Source organism: Centropristis striata, chromosome 13 (genome assembly GCF_030273125.1).
Source record: "Centropristis striata isolate RG_2023a ecotype Rhode Island chromosome 13, C.striata_1.0, whole genome shotgun sequence".
In the NCBI taxonomy this organism is placed as follows: Eukaryota; Metazoa; Chordata; class Actinopteri; order Perciformes; family Serranidae; genus Centropristis; species Centropristis striata.
Window position 1 is genome coordinate 26,811,325 of NC_081529.1, and position 20,434 is coordinate 26,831,758.

The window sequence follows — 20,434 nt, forward strand, 5'->3', positions numbered from 1 at the left end:
TGTGTGCCCTTCACCTACCTCACTAGCAAGCTGCGCTTTCTGGCACCTCTCCAAAGATCTGACTAACCAAAGAGGAAAGGCCTCTGTGGGTGATTTTTTTGTAATATTGCTATTTGCTTTCTTTTCTTCTTTCAAATTAATAATGAATAAAAAAATAATGATGGATAAAGACTGAGGTAAATACAGAATTATACTAAATGTAATACTTTATCTGCAGCAAAACAGCATACAAAAAAACACAATATTTTGAGTATTAAAAGTGGAAATGAGAAAGATATATTCTTTGATGACATACACACAACACAATCATACATACTGCATATAGTTACATCTACTCAACTGTTTTTAATTGTTTTGTTTATAGGTTTTAAAACTCTTTAGAACTTTGGGGAGATTTAACCTATTTCAAAGGTTATAAAAAACAATTTGACTAAAATACTACTTACAGGCTATTTCTTACAAATAAGATTAATGTAGATAAGGTGGACTGCAGCACCAATTCAGCTGTAGGAGGACAAGAGAAAGCTCACTGTCAAAACATTAACTACATTACTCTGGCGAATCTGCAGAAGAAAAAGGCTACCAAAGTTGAGTCCAGCAGGCAGAAAAACAAGGTTGATGAACATCAGAGCTGAGAAAATACCATGGCTATAAAACAGTGCATTGTGAATCTACCCTATGTGAAAAGATGCAGCAGAAACTGACATCAAGTCTGATCCTTCAATGTCTCCCCAGCAGACCAAGCGGAAGAGATTGAGAAGGTCATTCTTACGCTGAAAAGCCTAAAATGCAGTTCCAAGGAAAGGAGAAAATGGCCTCTTAAAAATACTAGTGGGATAAAACACATTGAAAAAAAACTGCAGAGTGATAAAGTTAAAGTATTATTAACTTTAAGTTTAGTATTTGCAGGGAAACATGCAAATGAACACAAAGCAAAAAAAGGAGTAAAACATAACCATCCACCTAAGATTTGAACCCTAACCAAGTTTTGTTATCTGTCACCTGTTATCCAACAATTGCAATGGCACAAGAAGGCTATCTATTTCATAAAGAACATTACTTATCTATTTATTCACCCACACTGCATTTACCCATCTATCTTTCGGACCTTCCATCCACTCTTATATCAGTCAATGCATGCAGTCATGAGCTTTAGAGTTCGCACAGTGCTCCAAAACAACAGTACAGTGAACTTTACTTTCCTGATAAAGTTGTAGTTTGTGGCATGGCAACATGTCACACACTATTAGTCTTCTAGAAAGCCACATGGACCCACAGTGCCTGGAGCCAAACTGGCGCCATCCACTTCCTGGGCACAGGCAGGCAAGAGCACACCAATGCTATTTATAACCTCTTATTAGAGCGGAGTGTTTTTCAAATGAGGCTGAAAAGATAAGACAGCAGCAGGAAAAGGCCAGCGCTCGGAGGGGGGTTTACCTATCAGCAAATTGGGCTGTTATTTTTGTAGCAGGAAGAAAATGTTGAGCTGCAAAGTCACACAAATACACCATAAACAGGAAACACTAAACCTCAACATAAATTATGTTTAAACATCTACAAGGAGCTTTCATTTTATGGTGATTTAAGTGTGCATTTTTAACACTTTTAAACACAACTGTTTGTATGATGCATAGTGATGAGGTAATGTATCTATTTGTGGCTATTTAAGATTAATAAGAGTAATATGATAATGGTGAAACAGAGTCAACTTTGTTTTAGCCACCAATGTAAATTAATAAAGTGATGAAAAAACATATCTCAATATGTAAGGACAATTCATTCAGGATCCATTTAAAATAGATCTATTGCATGACTGACCAATGTTGACTCGTAAATGCAATTTTTACAACATATAATGTCAAATTATTTTTCCCCCTAAATTATAACTATGCCAAACTATGCCTGGGAAAATGCAAAAGCTTGCTGTAAATTGTTCTGATTTTGCATTGAATCTGACCAGGGACATGCTTTGAATAACTAATGTTTAACTGCATTAATAACTACACTCAAAGAAATTATTCAAGGAGCCTGTAAATGTCACAGTAATATATAGGTATGCATACGAAATAAAAATGCTGAATATCATCATGATAAGTATTTGAGTTGACTACATCAAAATGTATTAGTAGAAATCCAACAGGAATCTTTGTGTAAAATATCCATATATAAATTAAGTTTACTTAAGTAAATTAATATTTGACTCACAGATTGGTTTAAATATTTGTAATAATAAGTGTACAATAAGTGTAAAATCCGTCTGTACAACACATTTGTTTTAAGTAAATCATAAGCAAATTTGCAGTTATATCCTACAAATGTTTTCAATTATATTTACTCAGTTTGTTTAGTGATTCTATTCAGGTTTACATATGGTTAACATAATATTTCAGTTACATTTACTCAATTTATGCCAAGTCAATTCATTCAGACATACTTGAAAATATTACTTACTCATTACTCATGTTTTGTTTAACCGATTTGAGAGCTTTCAAATCAACTTAATATTTTGAGTGTAAAAATGTTGCACTGATTGAATTAAGTAATATGCAGTATTATTTTTCTGAGTGTATACTTCTGCTTCAAATTAGATGGTTTTGATAGTTAAATTATCCTGCCTGAAAAGGTGCATGGTCCCTTTAAGAGATACACTCGTTTACTTCCTGTATGTTAGCACTACTAACACATTACTACAAGACTCATATAAACTGAAGTAAATGGATACAATTGTATATGGAAGTGACGCTGATATTAGAAAAGATAGCGCGAGGTTGTCGTAAAAGTGTTTTAAGGGATTTGCGGTAACGTTATGATGGCAGGGAGAAAAAGGAAGATGCTAGCATTGACAGTAGCAGGAGCAGCACCCGAACAAGCAGTAAACAAACGTAAAAACCAGACGGAATCGACACTGATAGTTCCACCTGCCAAGCTGGAAAACAAATGTGAAATAGCTCCAAGTACTGAGACAGAGCGAAGTCATTACTTCACCGATAATGACCTGCAGCACAAATTTGGAGAGGGTTTCTTCAACCAACCCTGTATCCGTTTGGCTAAAGCACTCCTTGGCAAGGTAACTCCGCCATTCACCATGGTTTTTAAATAAATTTAAAGCTGTGTGTGCAGCTTTTGTCCAATCTGTCAACACTTTGTATTTCATGCAGGGGCTTCATGAAGTAACCTGCCAGTTCAGTCCCTTCATTGTAACACTGTAACATTATATTTCACCTAATATACTCAGCTCCATTCTGACAAAAACCAAAGTGCAGCTATTAGTTCTTAACCGGTTAAACGTTTGTTCAGTAAAGTGTGTGAAAACAATGTAATGTATCCCTTACAAGTAGGGGTGGGAATAAGAGAGAAAGTGTATACTGTATACATTGTAAGAAACTAATCTACTATACATCACGATATCTATAAAACCAAGGAGGCAATAATTTACTGAATTATGATGTCAGTCTCATCTAATTCATAGAGCTGAAACAATGTTTAACAAAGCACATAAAGTTTAGCTTCTTTTACATACACACACACAGACTGCAACTTACCTATATCCATAGCCATTAACTGGATCAAAGGCCAAGCTGCCAGGAAGCAGAACAGTTCAGGGGTTAAAATGATTAAAGGAAGGTTAAAACACAGTTGATAAGCGCCACTACAAGGAGTCATGAAGTAGTGACTCTGTTAGGTCAAATTGGCATGTGAATCTGTTTACAGTGCCTTTATGTTTTAATAAAAATATCGATGTTTAACATCAGTGCATCAATAATATATGCCAAGAAAATAAATAAGGTATATTCCTGTACTTTCATTTTATCATAGCACTATCAACAGGCTGGGAACAAGGATTTTTTTTTTTAAGTATAATTTTGGCTTCATCTATCAAAATTGTTGCAGATATATGTTATGATTGGCAAAGCAATTCATTTACTAACCATAATGCATAATATGTCTCTGCAGGTGTTGGTTCGCAGGTGTGCAGATGGTACTGAACTGCGAGGGAGAATAGTGGAAACTGAAGCTTACCTTGGAGGGGATGACAAAGCTTCCCACTCAGCAGGTGGCAAACGCACTGAGAGGAACACTGCCATGTTCATGAAACCTGGCACAATATATGTGTATCCAATCTATGGCATCTACCTCTGCATGAATGTGTCTAGTGAAGGTAAAATAAAAAAATACACTTTTTTTTAGTTATTTGTGCTCTGCTCCAACTGTTTATCATTAATACTACATTAAATCAATACAGCAGTGTTTTTTTGTATCATCAGTGGCTAAAGGGCAAGAGGAAGGAGACAGAGTGGAGCCTTGCTGACTGATGCATATTGTGTGCTGTCTTCCTAGGGGAGGGTGCTGCTGTGCTGCTGCGCTCCCTGGAGCCCCTGCAGGGTCAGCCCGTCATGAGGCAGCTGAGAGCAGCCAGACGCAAAGAGGGAGCCCGACAACTGAAGGACAAAGAGCTCTGCAACGGGCCGTCCAAGCTGTGCCAGGCTCTAAATATACCCCGCTATTTTGACCGTCGAGATCTCGCCTCGGACCCAGAGGTGTGGCTGGAAAAGGACCTCAACACAAATCTAGCAGAACCCTACAATATAGTATCAGCACCACGCATTGGAATTGAGTCGCATGGTGAATGGGCAAAGAAGCCCTGGCGGTTTTATCTTCGTGGACACCCGTGTGTTAGTGTGGTGAATAAAGAGGCAGAAAGACAGTCTCTGTCTGGGAATGTAATGAACAATTTAGGTCCCTCAGATGTGCAGTCTGATGCACGACAGCACAAAGTCAAAAGGACGTAGCAGGAATATTCCTGAAACTACTCTGCCATCTGTTCCCTTTGTGGACTTCAACATCATTTTAGCATAAAAACTTAAGAAAGTAAAAATGGTAGAATAACCTCCATGACTGGTTGAATATCTAAATTTAAATCTGCCTAAATTATACTTTACATTTTGTAAGCTGCAACCTTTTTTCCACATGGCTCTTCATTATTTAAATTCTAAATGGAAAATTATTCGAATGAGCTTTCAATTTCAACAACTGAAATCAAAAGCAGGATTGGTACTAAATTCATTCATATATTGTTTAAATGTTTACATTGCAAATAAATATGGCAGTTGTATTACACTTTATACCACATAGCCTATCTTTTTTCAGAAGATTTCAAAAAGGTAAATGACAGTTTTAAGGGCATAAAACCAATGATCTGTTGATCTTCACAAATCGGACCGGCAAAAAAAAGTTTAAATCAAAGAATGAATCGAATTGTGACGTTAAAATCTGAAGTCTAATCTAATTGTGGATATGGGGAATCGTGACACCCTAAGTTTTTTGGTACTCATGCAAAGTTTTACTGGAAACTAATAGATAAGAACTTAAGTCATCTAAAGTAACAATCAATTTATCAGTACTTGTAAAAAATAAAATAAAAAATCAATTCTGAAACGTACCTCTAGCCTTTTGTGAGTCCTTTCTGTTTTAAGTTTTCCAAACTTGTTTTTTTTAATAAACATTCATACTGGGGAAATTCTCTTCTCAGTGACCCAGTGATTTCACAGATGTCTGGAACACTCTGCTTCTCTCAGAGCAAAAACAGTCTGTCTGATGTTTGGAGTCTTCCCTTTCTTGCCATCTTTTTCTCTCCACCTCTGGGATTCCTGAGGAGAGGTAGCTGGATGTCTGGTATGACCATTACTCAGTGTGCCCCTCTGTGGCCAGTACAGATGATTTCACACATCTGGGACAAGGGATGATGAAGTCAAACACCCACTAGACCAATATTTCCAATATTCAGAGAAAACACTTAAGGCATTCTGGTATGTACAAAATAATTTAATATTGTAAACAAACATTTGGCTCATAAAGGAAAAAACACTTTTGTAGATCTGCACTCGATAGCGCAATCATTGTGTCAGTTCATTTTAAAACACTGTTGAGTAATAGCACTTAGCTGTGCACACAGCAGGCTATTAACTGCTCTCAAACTGACATGTTTTCCAGTTGGTGAGAGCCAATACCACCTCTGCTACTACTCCATGGGTGACTGAAAGATTGAAATAATGGGATCCTCATGGTTGGTCACCACAAGGACACTGCGGAACTTGTCAAACAGCGTCTTGAGCTGCGAGCGCCTCATGTTCTCATTGTACATAATCTCTTCAAGATGGTGATGTCCCCGGAAATAGTGCAGCAGCCTGGAAGCAGTCAACATAACAGGTGGAAAAAATGTGTTAGTGTGATAGTGTGATAGTGTTTCATTGAATCATTAGCTGTGTAAATCAACCATGTGACAGGACTTTTGCAGCTCTGATTGTTTTGTTCTTACTGTGCAGTAGGTAGCACACAACACTGAACACTAGATTCTAAAGCTTTTCTGGACATTTTCTATTTTAAACATGCACACAACCAACAGCTGGCAAATGATCTCAACTCTCCAGCCAATATATTCCAATTAAATTTCCCAAATTTCTGTTGATGCAATTAAAAGAATCTCATCTTTCAAACCAATGCACAAATATCTTCTTATTTCCTAAGAGACAAAGCATTAACAGTGATTTATAAAATTATGAGTCATTATATCCTCACCAAAACACATCCCATCTGTTGAGGCAAATTAAGACTGTGCGACAACAGCCACCATGTAAGTTTATTGCAAGTCACACTGTGCAAGATGGGTCTAATGAAATGTTGGTCACAATCTGTCAGACTGTTCAACATCAATGGATTGACGACTGAAGATTTCTCAATTTTTGTCAGACAGCCCAACATCTTACAGAGTAAAGTTTTTTTCTGATCTTGCTGTCTAAAAGCAGAGAGTGATGGATAGCTGAGAAACATTTAAATCACCAATTAAAAAAAGCACAGAATATGCATCAGTCTTCTGACTTAATTACCTGGCAAACATCCGCAGATCCTCTGGATTCTGTGCAGCAGGGATGTTAAGAATAACCTGCCTTTCATGCTCTGACAGGCTGGCAAGCAGCGTCTCTGTCATCCTCTTGTTGAGTGGAGAGTCCCCACTAGGCAGGAGCTCTGCACTGGAGTTGTCCATACTGGGACTGGTGAGGGTCATGTCATCACTGCTGGCTATATGGAGGGAGGAGCAGAAGTTCATTGATTCAGAGTTCACACCCTTTCAATACAATCTATACCAATCAGTCTGGAAACTTTGGGATTATTGAGCCTACATGTGAAATAACACTTCCACAACATTATTTTTGTTAGCCCAGAGTTGTTCAAACATATGCTATTAAAACTCTATTCAAACACGTCAGCTAGCTGGAATGCATTGAGGGACAGACATCATGGGGTGAAAATGAAGATATGTGACAGTAGGCCGAAACAAAATGTTGTCACAATTCAACAGATATTAGAGCTTCGTTCAATTTGCTGCTATGTTAAATTACAGGTTAATGGGAAGATTATACACAGAATATTACTGTAAGAACTAACTGCACTACACACAACAAAATGCCTTGTCTTTAAAAAAGATTTTACAAATACCATGACTTCTGTGACTTTTCCAGGTTTTTCCGTGACCTTGGGAACCTTGTTGATTATCTTTTACCTGGTTAAAAAAACCCAGCAGTGGACTGTTCCTCTCTCTACGGAGAGACTCAAAAGTTCCTATGCTCCTACAGCCATCAGGCTGTCTCATTCTTCCAGAGATAAACTAACTGAATTTCTCCTCGGGGATAAATACTGATTGATTTGATTCTGATTTGGTTAAAACTTTCAAGATTTGGGCAGAGGAGAGACTGAATGAGGACCTACTTGGGGAACCGAAGCTGAGAGCACTAGGGGTGCTGAGACTGCGTCCTCCTACTCGGGCAGCCAGTGGAGGGTCTTCATCCCTTAACCCTGGCTCATCCTCGCTGGGCGGTACCAACAGGCAGACATATGTGTGCAGCTGGATCAGCAGGCGGCGCTGGAGCATCCACACCACCATCTGGATGAGCTGGGCCTAGTCAGGAGCAGAGCAGCAGGCTGCATCACAGCTGTGCAAATGATCTGCACTGAACAAGTGAAGCTGAACACGTTCATGTCCTGAACCAGGTTAAATGTTTTAAATCAGCCATGGGTACCACATAAGCTCAAAATAAAGCTAAAAGAAAGAACCATGCCTCTTGTCTTGTTCTCATGAAAAATGGAGACTGCAGACACTGGACTTGATGTCCCTTTGCCATTTATAATTCAGCGCCGACGCTCAAGCAGATATGCCAAAACACGACGGGTTAGAGGAGAACACCAGATGGTTCTGCTCTTACAATACAGTATCTAAATTTAGAGAAATACTCCTACATGCACTAGGGATATTGTTTGTTTCATTTGAACAGAAATGTCTGTTTTTGTTCACAATGTCACACAGTTGATTATTCCTCAATCTACTCCTCAAAAAAAAAAAAAAAATATATATATATATGTATATGCTATATATATATTTGCAATAATGTTTTTACTTCTAAAGTTCATAGAATAGGATTTGTAAGCAGGGACATCTCTGCAACACCAAAGTCGTTAATTCAGAATGGTATTTTGATAGTAGAAAAGTCTATTGCGAACACTTTTTTCCATCATTCATTATTATTTTTGTTCTCTATTTTTCTTGTGCAAAAAACTTAAAACATATTTGTACTATTTATACAATAGTCTTACCTCCTGTGCCGGTGCTTCCAGGGGGTTTCTGAACTCGGCCAGAGAGACAGGCAGTGAAAACTTGGCCAACATGGAAGGCAGATCATGACCAGGAAACTGCTGGGCAAACTGCTCAGCCAGTGGGGAATATCTATCCAGGGAGAAATGGCAGACATTATTCTACAGTAGCTAGCTTTTACATTAACAAAGCTTTTTGAAATTAATTTTCCACATGTTTGAAAGGAATGGCTATTAAGAGTTTTATTTATACAGAAAAAAAATGCAGGTCTTTCCTAACAAACTTGGGTGGTCATTTAACAAGTGCAAAGTTTATTAACAATAAAGAGGTGTTTTTTTTAAGGCCTATGTATATGAGGTAACAGCATGGATGCTCAGGAATATAATGGTCCAGTAACTCTATAGTAATCCATACATCATATCATGAACACTCACAGGCAGATGTTGGCATGAGGAGACAGCATGTAGACATTGTTCTCACACAGTGGATAAATGATAATCGCTTTGCCCCAATAAACCAAGTGAGCAGCAATTTGAAAGATCTGAAAGGGAAAATTATTTGTGAATAATAACAAATGATCTGTTATGAGACAATCTTAAAAGCAAAGTGCTTCATAATAAATAAGCAATTATATAAAGAAGATATAAGAACTTTTTAAGATAGTCTGTTTTTAAAAAATATATTTATACATATATTGTCCACTAGATGGCAGTAAGTCACCATAAACAACCTTTACTTATTTTTCTGTTTCTACAGGTTTTGTTCAAGTGCTACATACAACTAGAGGAATTGTGATCTTTGATTCTCCCTTCGTTATAAATGTACTGCATGTATAACTTTGGAGTAGTCAGTATTGTATTTAAATGGAAATGGTTCACAATACTATACAATCACCAAACTCTTTATTCTGACTGAGCACAATGATTGTATGCGGTCATAACTATTTTCAATGAGAAAAAAGTTCTTAAAATTTTTAAATAAATGCCTTTTGAGATCAGAGAATGCAAGCAATCAGGTGTTGTAAAGTGCAGTGGTGATGTAGACAGTATGACTGTTCTCCACCTGAAGTAAGGCCAGGTCAGCATCCTGTGCAAGCTGCTGCAGGTTTTTCACTGCTGAGCAGGTTTTGATGAGGCGCACCATCGCAGGCGAGCAGTCCAGAGGAAGCTGGCTCAGCAGTGCCTTCTCACTTTCCAGCAGCAGCAGGGCGTGATAGGGTCTGAAGGATGAGACAACATACGATGAATCAACAGACCTCCTCTTTAGAGGTCAAGACTGCTTCCTCGATAGAAGCAAGAGGGAACATGCTTTAGTGCCAGTCTGAACAACAGAACAGTCTGTACTTGTATCTATATAAAGAACAACTGAGTATCTGAAAGCACAAACTGACTATTCTGATTAATTTAAAATCAAATAATCTTCCTGCAGAGCTGTTATGATGTCATGGCTTGAATGCACTTGTTAACACTGCTTAGTGGTGGCGCACGTCCAAATAAGATTGAAGGCAGGTCCTGGACAAATAGAGGACAGCAATGAAAACATAAACAAATGTCCGCACAGTGTAGCTCCCTTAAGTGCAATTTATTGGCACACCCACAAGTGACGTTTCGAGCTGAATGCAGATTTAATTACACATACAGAGACATCATCTTTAAATATAGATGTTCTGTTCTTATGACAAACACATGATACTCCCAGTGAAACATGAAATCCACAGATAAGCAAGTTACAACTGTAACACATAAATACATGTAATATACAAAATATATAGGAACCAGAATCTAGGTTCATGGAGCTTGAAACACCATTGGATGTGCTAATAAATTTCACTTGATGAAGTTACAGTTTATGTTTTAATTGAACACACTTATTTTAACATTGCACCTTCAAAATACAGAGAGAGGTAGAAGTTCACAAAACTAATGTCAATATGCTGAAGTAACAATAGGTGGCAGTATGGTCCACAGAAAACGTTCATGTTTTGTGTGCGGCAATACTGAAGCTCTTAAAATACACAGCCCTTTAATAGCTGTTTAAAGCATATTACTCCTTTGACATAACAAACTGATGAGGGATTAGACTTTCAAGGATCTGAAACTTCTTAAGCAAGTTGACACATGGCTCAACAATCTAATAATCTGTGCTACATGTTCATCATGTATAGGTCCAAGCAGGCTGGCTGACTAAACGGAACAGTCTTCTTCGAGTGTCAACCAGGTCAACTTAGGGTGTTTTACCTTTGATGTTCTGAGCTGAAAAATACAGACTAATTTAGGGCTGCAATGATAAGTTGATTGACTGAAAAATAATTGCTAACAACTTCTTTAGTTGCAGCCCTTGACTCATTTTGCAGTTTTGTATGACTTGCAGCCAGGTCTGAAGAACAAATTAGCACTATAGTCCTTTTAGGTTCATTCAGAATAAATAGATATTATGAAAGTAATAAATGAAAGTAAATAGGAGAATTTATCTACACCCAAATAGCTGCATTTCTGGGCAGATGAAAAAAATATATATATTAGCAACGAAAATCTAATGTTACACATTTCTTAAATAGTAAATTGTGGCACTTTCTATGTATTATCTAAATATAATGCAAAATAAAAGGCTGTATCTATAAAAACACTTTCTTCATGTGTGAAGTATCTGTTGTCAGTTATTTAGGTTCACACTCCATAACTGCTGATTTAGGTGGTGCCAAGTTTCAGAGTTTCCACCCATATAGAACAGTGTAAAAACGTATTTTTCTTTTACCAACCTGATAGCCTTAAGGCTGCGCTCTAATGCCTCAGGGGGGATATAGTTGCCACCAATCCTGTGGATCTTGTGTGGTAAACAAAAGCTCACTTCGAGCCAGTTGTTAATATGGAGTCGCACCACACCAGATGTGCACAGGCTGCAAAAACACAAATATTATAGTAAATTTTGCATGCAAAGAAAATGGGAGAAATAACAAAACTATAATAACAATGTGCTACGTGTTTAATCACTCACTTGTCATAAGCCCCCTTTAGGTCCCTGGCTAGTTTACACTTGGGAAGAATTTGTCTAAATGGGGACTGGGGGCTTCCATCCGCTTAGATCAGGAAAAACAAAGAACATTGTCAATATACCCTTTCAAATCTCAACCATAATACATCATGAGACTGTTAGTATACTGACAAGCTACATTGTTCTATAATAAAACACACCATTATAAACATTCTATAAAAGATATACTGATTGGTTAAGGCCAAAGAATGAGAGCAGTATATTCCTGTCAATTGTGAGGTCTGACAAGTGTGTATCTCACTCTCAGTGATGGTGGTGATCTCATCCTGGACGGCCAACATCAGTTTGGCCTCTCTGGTCAGGTACTGGCAGCGCCGCTCCTCATGCTGCAGGGCTATGGCGATGCGGCGTGACAAGTTGTGCATGCAGCTGATGACAGACGGGTCAGCATTCGCCTATATAACCAAGGATTAAAGGGAGACACATTTTAATAAACAGTGAAATTTTGGGGGGCAAAAGTGTTTACAAATAAACACAAATGAAAAAATGATCCCTCTATTATCATTAATCTGCAGCTCAGTTAACATTCATGTGAAATGGTTAACAGTTGTCAAAAGTGTATGAGTCTATAATATTTACTTTATGTGAAGTACACTTCTTAGCATGTAACATGCATAGTGATGTATGAAAATATATAAATGTAACACATTTTAAATTGTGCTTACACTAAATGATGATACAGAATAGTTTTAGAATATTGAGCAATCTCAACAGTTCATTCATCACTTTTAATGCAATCCAATGTAATAACTCCTATTATTGTAAAGCTTATTGTTCATTTTTTTAGACTGTATCAGAAATGTTTTGCCTGATATCTGGGGTATTTCTGTTTAGTGCTGGGTCTGTAGTGAACTATACTGAGAGAAAATTGTGATATTCTGCTCTCTTGGGTATATAAGGGTGGACAAAATATATAAAATGAGTGCTCACAAGTGGCTCTTGAAATTGTTAAATAGATCAGCTACCATACCTTTTTTTTGCAGATTAGATATTAAAAAAATAAATAAAAACAAAGCTTTATGAATGAACATGTATAATCAATCATTTAATTGTCATAAAAATGAATACTGTGAATCCACTGAATTTGAATGGTTAAATCTTGTGTATTTAATTATCAAATACACCAAAAATTACCCATATTATAAATATATAAATATATACACACTAATATGTTAAGATAACCAAACTGGACTGTTAATCTGGTGGAAATTTTCAGGCTACAAATTCAAAAACACACTTTCTGGGCAGATATCTTTGACAAAACATGACTCTGCACTTTTCGCCCCATGTCAGCTGTACTGGGGCTTACTGGGAACCATGACTCAGCATGGGCAGGAACAGACTGTGCCTCTTTGGGCAGCTTGATTAAGCACAGTGCATTGGCCCCAACTCCCTCTGTGTTCCCATGCTCACACAGATAGCGTATACTGGAATATTATCACTCACACCCACCCCTCCAATTCACAGAAAACAAAATTTAAGTGTCACACCCACAGCCAGCTGACTTAATTGTGCCATCATTAAAAATTAAAATATCAAGTTAATTTGTGATAATTAAATTAGCATTCACACACAACTTATTCCATCTGGTAGATCAAAAGAGCAGACCAATTAAAATATATATTTTTTAAATTAAAATTAGTAATATCCTACCCTTAGTGCAAACACCACATTAAACAAGATCATTGTAGGCATTTCTCTCTTGGGTGAAGGATCTGTCTTGGAAACCTGCGCAGACAGAAAACATTTTTTGTCATAAGACACATCAAAGCGTGGTCACAAAAACGATACAAAATGTAGAGCATGAACTGTCGAGATAAACTGTAGATTTATATATTAATTTATTAATACTTCATTTTAAAATTAGTAACATTTACAAATACAACACAATTAAAAGCTTTTTATTTTAGTCAATTTGAAATTTCACTGTAACTCTTCTAAAATGATGTTGTTTTTGTTTTTTATTTAAAGTTTTTTAAATTAAATTAATTACCTAACTAATTGTGTTTCAAGTTTGAGTTAACATTTTGCTAATTGTTGGTTCTTACAGTAGTTTATTTGTGTGGTCCAAGTCGGTAGTCATTTATGTTTAAAATGTTGGTAGGATGAGGGTTAAACCTGAAATGTTTATTTTTTGTTGAGACTGTGTCAAATACGTGTTAATTGAGCTCTATGGAAATTCTGTATTGAGTTACAGTAGAATGTCAGTTGTTCCTGATATTTCCATAGAAGTACCCTTTAATAGAATATGTTATTGAACTGCATTGTTATTTACTGTCTATATCCTTTTTAAATACCTACATATTGACAACACGGGCAGTGACTCAGTCAGTAGGGGGCACTGCTGATTTTTGACTTAACTGCCAAAGCTTACAGCTTACAGAAATCAGGTGAAATGGTCTCATCTAAGCTAGCTGGCAAGACACATCAATATGATAATAACAATGTTAACAGAATTCAAGGTGGCACCTTTTAATTGATATTGTCAGTCGCAGGTATTGAATACAGTTTATAATAACAGTTACTGCAACATACACATCACAAAGGGCTGTATCTACTAATCATAATGTTTTAACCTGGTGATACACAAGACAACATATCACACTTGTTTTGTTGTCCATATATTTTTAATGAAAAATATATTAAATTATCAAGGATCTGTACAAAACAAAGATGTACCCATAATCTGTAGAATATAATGTGTAGGCCAGCATCGCAATGCTTAATTCAGATTAGTATTTTGACATATATTTCGCCTTAAACAAATATTGTGCCTCCTTTGATTTGGATATTGCACTAGTCCAAAGTATTAATTCCATAAAAACAAATTGTGCAGCCCTGTTCCTTACCTGAATGATGGGAGGATGCTGAAGGAGAGTAGGGTGACCCACAAATCGAACATTGTCTATCTTCAGTTCAAACTTCTTTCCACACATATCAGATTTGGTGGCCAGGATGGTAGCAAGGATGATGTCCGAGAACCTTAAGGAAGAAAGAGCGGCCTCAATAAGTAAAGTATGCAGGGTGTGACGACAGGTTACAGCACAGAAACAGCTGGGAGAAGTAAGAAAGATTATATTAGCTCTGTTTGTTTACTTTTATTTTTTTTACATTCCTGTCTATGAGAGGGGTATTGATTAGATGCATCTGCCTGTAATGTACTTTAACAATGACAGTACAAATAAAAAAGCTTGTGTGGCTACTGGAGAGGAGAAAAGAGGAAGAGGCCTCCTTGCAGAAACAGTGAAGTCGCTGTATGAATGAAGAATGTGAAAGACACATGCTGGTTTGACTTAAGTAACTCATGCTGCAATCAAAGGGATAAAAATCAAGGCGTTAACTTGCAGAAAAAAATTAAACACACTATAGACTTACCTCACCAACACAATTTGAAAATAATGTGTAATAGTTGCTTAATTGTAGTTTGCATTTGATTTATAATTTGTTTTTAATGATGAGTCTACAAGCTAGAGGTGATGTAATCACTTTGAATTGAAACTTTGATTATAGGTTTAAACTATTGGATTTTTTGTTATTTTGTTTTTTCCCAAAAGGCATACAGTACAGAGGAAAGGAAAACTGAAATCCTGAATTAACCAAAGCACTGATTCACTGGATCTGCTACTGATACTGTACAAGGATTTTACTGAGATTAGGGTTGGGGATCCATATAGGACACAAAATAGGAAAGAAGGGGATAAAAAAAGACAGGGGTGATCTAAGCGAAGGAAAGGTGGTTTAGAATGATTTGGTCTTACCCTGCTACCAACTGTTCGTCAGTTAGTGGAGATTGTTCTCTGAAATGGGAATTGGGCCATAAAAAAGAAGAAAAAAAAGCAAACAAAGGGGAAAATGCAACACACAGTTGGGCTGAATGCATAAAATGGACATCAAAACAACCCGAACAAACATGTGATATTGTGATGTGAAAATGCTGGTCTGCATGTTGATTCAAGCAAATTACCAGTTCACCCTGACTGAGCCTGTCATTATGTTGAAAAAAAAGTTAGTTTATATAGATATGTGAGCGTAAAAGCCAGCCTAAAAATGTCAACATTACTCAAAAAGATACAGTGAAACTAGTTTATGCAGTCATAACTAGCCTCTTAAATACTGCAAACTTATATCTATAACTGGGCAAAGTGCCGCTGAAAATGCCAAATGACACCAAAAAAGAAAACATGCCTAGCCCAGCTTTAACTCTGGCTCAGAGTGTGAGCTAAAATTGATTTTAAAGTTGAACTTTTTATAAGGCTTGGCTGTGCTGTTTTCAGTTTCAGTATAATCTCTCTAAAATGTCTTTGGGTTGGTATACTGTGTCAGTATTTGATGACACGGGAATAAAACCCAACCATCATATAGCTTTCTCCAGAATCACATACTGCACCTTTAACGTCATACGATTTTTAAAAACTTGAGTACACATAAAGCCTGTTTACAGTGATGGTCTGTAAGAAAAAACTGAGCAAAAAGAAAAAGAGCTGTGCCAGCTTTATCTCATCCCACCTTGTGAGCTGAACTCATAAAAAGACTTTAAATTATCTGCTTCTTAAAGCCTTGTGACCAAAGTAATTTCAGCCAACCAACAACTGACCAGCATTACCATCCATAGAGCGGAAGCATGATGAAAACTAAATGAGATTGGAAACAATATTGATATTTCCATATTTTTTCGAAAACAGACACCAGACTTTAAGTGAAAATAGGGAGGAGTTTAGACTGTTCAATGGCGCATCATGAATAGCTCAGGAGTCCCACTTTATGGGAATTTGTTTTGTATTTGTAACACTTGAAATGGACATCTCAGTGTTTACTTGATTATTTCTGTTTTCAAACATGTTGGTATTTGTGTTTATTTGTGGCTATATGATGGAGTTTTACACATGCTGCATGTTTGTACTAATTTCATTTATTAATGTCGCTCTCAAGTAGCTCACCACCAGCAAAGTTGATATAATAAACAACGTATTAATCTTGGTTTTACATACTTTAAGGACAAACACATTTTCTCACTTTATTGATCATTATAACAGAGCATTATTCAACTTATTGTCATATCTGCTGTACCCGTGTACAGCAGTTTCCAGGTAAAACCATTAAATGAAGAAACACTGGTATCATCCTATTTTTGTATCTATAATCAATTGCTGTTTGTAATCTAACTATTTTCGATTGAAAGTTTCTTTTCCCAAGATTCGTGTTTAGCTTACTAAAACCTGATGTGGTTTACGAACTTGACGTTTTGAAAGAAGAAGAGGTTTATAGGTTTGTTTATGTGATCAGTTCATATAAGCAAGTATATTCAAACAGCAAACATATCAAGGGGTATTTAGACACTATGTGTGATGATAGTTTTTTAAATTAAATTAGACACATCTGCAGTAAATTTTTCTATAATGATAATGTATAAACTCTGTTATATAAATGATGACCAAAAACAAAATACCTTGAATCACCATCCTGATCTTCAAGACCATCCCCGGTTGTGTTCAAAGCATATGGACTCCGTTGTTTTGCTTGTGGAAAGAAATAATAAATAACTATTAGTTCAGATAAATGTTGATGCCAATTGCCCTTAACAAGATGTTCAAATAATAATCATCTCAAAAGTGTCAGAGATATAAATCCATGCTGTTGTACTGTATGGAACTATATTTTTTTTTGTCAAGGGTCTTTGCACCTTATTTGTTTCACAGCACCTGTTCATTGCACCTTATTTGTTTCCCAGCACCAAATATTTTTTTTCTATATATTCATATGTATTCTGCACTGGAATTCTACTCCTTAATATATACTCCTTCTTTAGACACTTTATTTTTATTGTATTTTTATATTTTATTGCTTGAAGTATGCCTAGGTTGTTCTTATTTAATTGTGTTGTTATTGTCTCTGTGTAATGCTGCTGCTACACTGTAATTTCCCAGCTTGGGATAAATAAAGTCTATCTATCTATCTATCTATCTATCTATCTAGCTATCTCAATTGGTGTCTATCTGTCTGTCAAGAGTCTACTTGTAACTATTGCTACTCTTTGCCAAAGCAGTTTTCATGTCTTTGCAAGTCTTTTTTGTTACCTATTATTGTCACATTAGACATACTAACTTGCCCAATAACATTAACCTCAGACATACTGCCAGCTTGTATTCAGCATTTACAGAAGACACAACAGTCACAGTGGCAGTGATCACAGTTCAGTAATCACAAAAAATAATAACGACATATGCAAAGCAACAGGGCAACTGTTTTTCAGAAAGGGGGAATACTGGACACGTGAGCCTTACGAATACATACGAAGAAAGAAACGCCGGTGTTGGAATTCAGTATAGCCACAACCTAATATACTGCAAATACCATAGAGCTACAATGTACTGCTGGGCTGTTGTATCATGTTGAGTGGTGTTTGTAGTTTGCCCCTCCCCCCCCAGCCTATGTAAATATTGTATATAATTATGTGAAAATTTAATGTGCAGTCTTACGCTTTTCCCGTACACACCACTGTGGGTATCTACAGTATACTGATTGTTATCACATTAAATGTTGTTGGGCTATAAACAACCAATATTATGTTTAGTGGCAGCATTCAGAAGGGTTCCAAAATGTGCCATCGGTTTGTCAGTAAACTTGGCATCCTATAATACCTACATTTCAAGCAGTTTTAAGCAATTTATTAAAACTACCCAAGCACTACTCAAAACTCAATGACATCCCATTAAAATTCAAGTATTTTCATTTACTTCCAGCACCCGTAGTAACCCTAGACCTTGAGGACACGGACTTTATTCCCCGAGTAAAGAGCAACACAAGTTAGCATTTATCAGATGAGCTATGATTCTGTGGCTAATGCTAACTTAGCTAATGCTACGCCTACCTGTCAGAGATGACGGACACTCAGCCACTCTTTGGAAGGGGTATCGAAAAAGCAGTTTGTTCCCTCGGCTGCCAGAGCTAACCAGTATGACGCTTATAGGGCTAGTTTTATCGCCAGTTTTGTACACGCTGTTTTGGGACTGAGTGTACATGGATTTTCGGTCATCTGGTGACCCGGCTAATGGGTTGAACATCATGATAGCATGCTAGCTAACTTTCTGTTAGCTGAGACACAACAACGACCGCCGCGAGCTGAAACTGTGGCCAAACAGTGACCGATAGCTTGTTACGGGTGTATTAATGTATTAATTATATTATACACAAACACCGACCCTGAACCAAGTACAGTTTAACTGGAATCAACTTGGAGGCCTGGCTTTGAGTGCTTCCCTATAGCACATCTATGGACTGCTGCGTTTGTTTTGTGTTACCTTTAAAAAGTGTCCGACTGGAACAGAATAGATTGCTATGGATCCCCCTGCTTGGCATAGTAATAACACTGTGTGTAAATTATGTAACTTAAGAGAAATAAACGTCAGAAACATGACATGACAGGTATCATGAGCATTAATGTTACTTCAAAGTGTCATGAATGTTCATGACACATCCCATGTCATGTTTATGACAAGCTCATGTCACTCTTATGTAGATACCTTCAAAATAAAGAGTTACCATATCTTGCTTAAGTCACAAAGGCATGTTCAAAAAATTGCCTAAGTCACATTTTATTTTGACTTATGCATAATAAATCCGCTTAAGACACACTTGACATAGGCCATTATCTTAAAGGGGTAAAATCACATGATCTGATCAACTGAGGATGTAGGCGATTTTACCATAGGTGGCCGGCGTCATGAGGAAATTTTGACAAAAAATGTTTATATTATAATAATATTTTATAATTATTTTATATTTCATAATTATTTTTATAATAATATATTAGGCTACTCATTGTAACAATCCCAGTTCTCAACAGGCAAAACCTAAATAATTAACTTGATTTTTTTATCTGGATGTATGTATGTGTATAAAATTATCCAATTTAAAGGACTACCCTCCTTTTTTATTTTAAAGATGCCGATTTGAATATTTTTAGTACATGACTACAAACTCAAAGATTATTATTTGGCAACAGTGATTAGGTTACTGAGACTATTGTGTTATTCAAAATTATCTTCAATTGTTTATCTGAATGATTTTGCTTTTTTTATTTCCTTGTCTTACATAGCCTATTTGTTGTAAAATTTAATTAGTTTTTACATATTTTTTTATGGCCTATGTTTTCTGTATTGCATGTTGTATTGTATCCACCAGATGGCGCATTTGGCTGACTGTGCGGGAGACTTTGTGCTGTGGGTAAGATTATCAGGTGACTATTGAACACAACCGGGTTCAATAATGCACTTGTATGCATTGAGATCTGCTCCTCATGAACTGTCAAACAGATTCTCAGTCTTGCAATGCAGAATTATGCTGTAATAAAGTAAAATAAAACAATACAATTCAAAATATAATTGCTTCGTGTTAGATTATTTGCATGATTGTGGACTTGTTTTACGCACATAACCTATTAAATTAATCAAATTCTTAAATATAAATTCACCCTTTCTTGGAGCCCTATAATAAGTAGGCTAGTTTGGCTTTTGGGCTTTGGCATAATAATGAAAAAATATATTTTTTTAAATCAGTACTTTCAACTGTTTCATTTTGTAAGATGATTTGGTTTTGTTTCGTTTAAAGAAACATTAAAATCTCCGACTGAGGTTCCGATGGTGTGGCTGACCGTGAGGGAGCTGTCCGAGGTGCTAACCGGGCCTAATCTCTGCTGGTAGCTGCTGTATAGAAACAACAGAGCGCCACGCGTCATACTCT

General features: G+C 36.5%; 2 protein-coding genes across 3 annotated transcripts; one reads left to right on the plus strand and one right to left on the minus strand.

Annotated features, from left to right (window-relative positions):
* The first annotated feature begins 2,650 nt into the window (after positions 1–2,650).
* Positions 2,651–5,440, plus strand: mpg (N-methylpurine DNA glycosylase). The gene is made up of 3 exons (XM_059347573.1): positions 2,651–3,067; positions 3,955–4,159; positions 4,339–5,440. The coding sequence occupies exons 1-3, from the start codon at positions 2,807–2,809 to the stop codon at positions 4,788–4,790; spliced, it is 918 nt and encodes a 305-aa protein (XP_059203556.1). The 5' UTR covers positions 2,651–2,806; the 3' UTR covers positions 4,791–5,440.
* A 272-nt stretch (positions 5,441–5,712) lies between these two features.
* nprl3 (NPR3-like, GATOR1 complex subunit) lies at positions 5,713–18,961 on the minus strand. Of its 2 annotated transcripts, XM_059347571.1 has the most exons (14): positions 18,564–18,961; positions 17,142–17,211; positions 15,454–15,492; positions 14,545–14,677; positions 13,349–13,423; positions 11,937–12,090; positions 11,639–11,720; positions 11,403–11,540; positions 9,707–9,863; positions 9,079–9,185; positions 8,647–8,776; positions 7,765–7,954; positions 6,885–7,077; positions 5,713–6,185 (listed from the first exon to the last, which is right to left on the minus strand). In XM_059347571.1, the coding sequence occupies exons 1-14, from the start codon at positions 18,757–18,759 to the stop codon at positions 6,020–6,022; spliced, it is 1,830 nt and encodes a 609-aa protein (XP_059203554.1). In that variant the 5' UTR covers positions 18,760–18,961; the 3' UTR covers positions 5,713–6,019. The 2 variants fall into 2 exon arrangements, with proteins under 2 accessions (XP_059203554.1, XP_059203555.1); XM_059347572.1 differs by lacking the exon at positions 15,454–15,492.
* Between the last annotated feature and the right edge of the window lie 1,473 nt (positions 18,962–20,434).

Excerpts from the sequence above, each read along its gene's own strand:
- nprl3 (XM_059347571.1), bottom strand. The coding sequence starts at position 18,759 with ATGATGTTCAACCCATTAGCCGGGTCACCAGATGACCGAAAATCCATG. Across the intron at positions 17,212-18,563 it reads GTGTCCGTCATCTCTGACAG|CAAAACAACGGAGTCCATAT; the intron begins GTAGGCGTAGCA and ends TCTTTCCACAAG. Across the intron at positions 6,186-6,884 it reads GATCTGCGGATGTTTGCCAG|GCTGCTGCACTATTTCCGGG; the intron begins GTAATTAAGTCA and ends GACTGCTTCCAG.
- mpg (XM_059347573.1), top strand. The coding sequence starts at position 2,807 with ATGATGGCAGGGAGAAAAAGGAAGATGCTAGCATTGACAGTAGCAGGA. Across the intron at positions 3,068-3,954 it reads CTAAAGCACTCCTTGGCAAG|GTGTTGGTTCGCAGGTGTGC; the intron begins GTAACTCCGCCA and ends ATGTCTCTGCAG. Across the intron at positions 4,160-4,338 it reads CATGAATGTGTCTAGTGAAG|GGGAGGGTGCTGCTGTGCTG; the intron begins GTAAAATAAAAA and ends CTGTCTTCCTAG.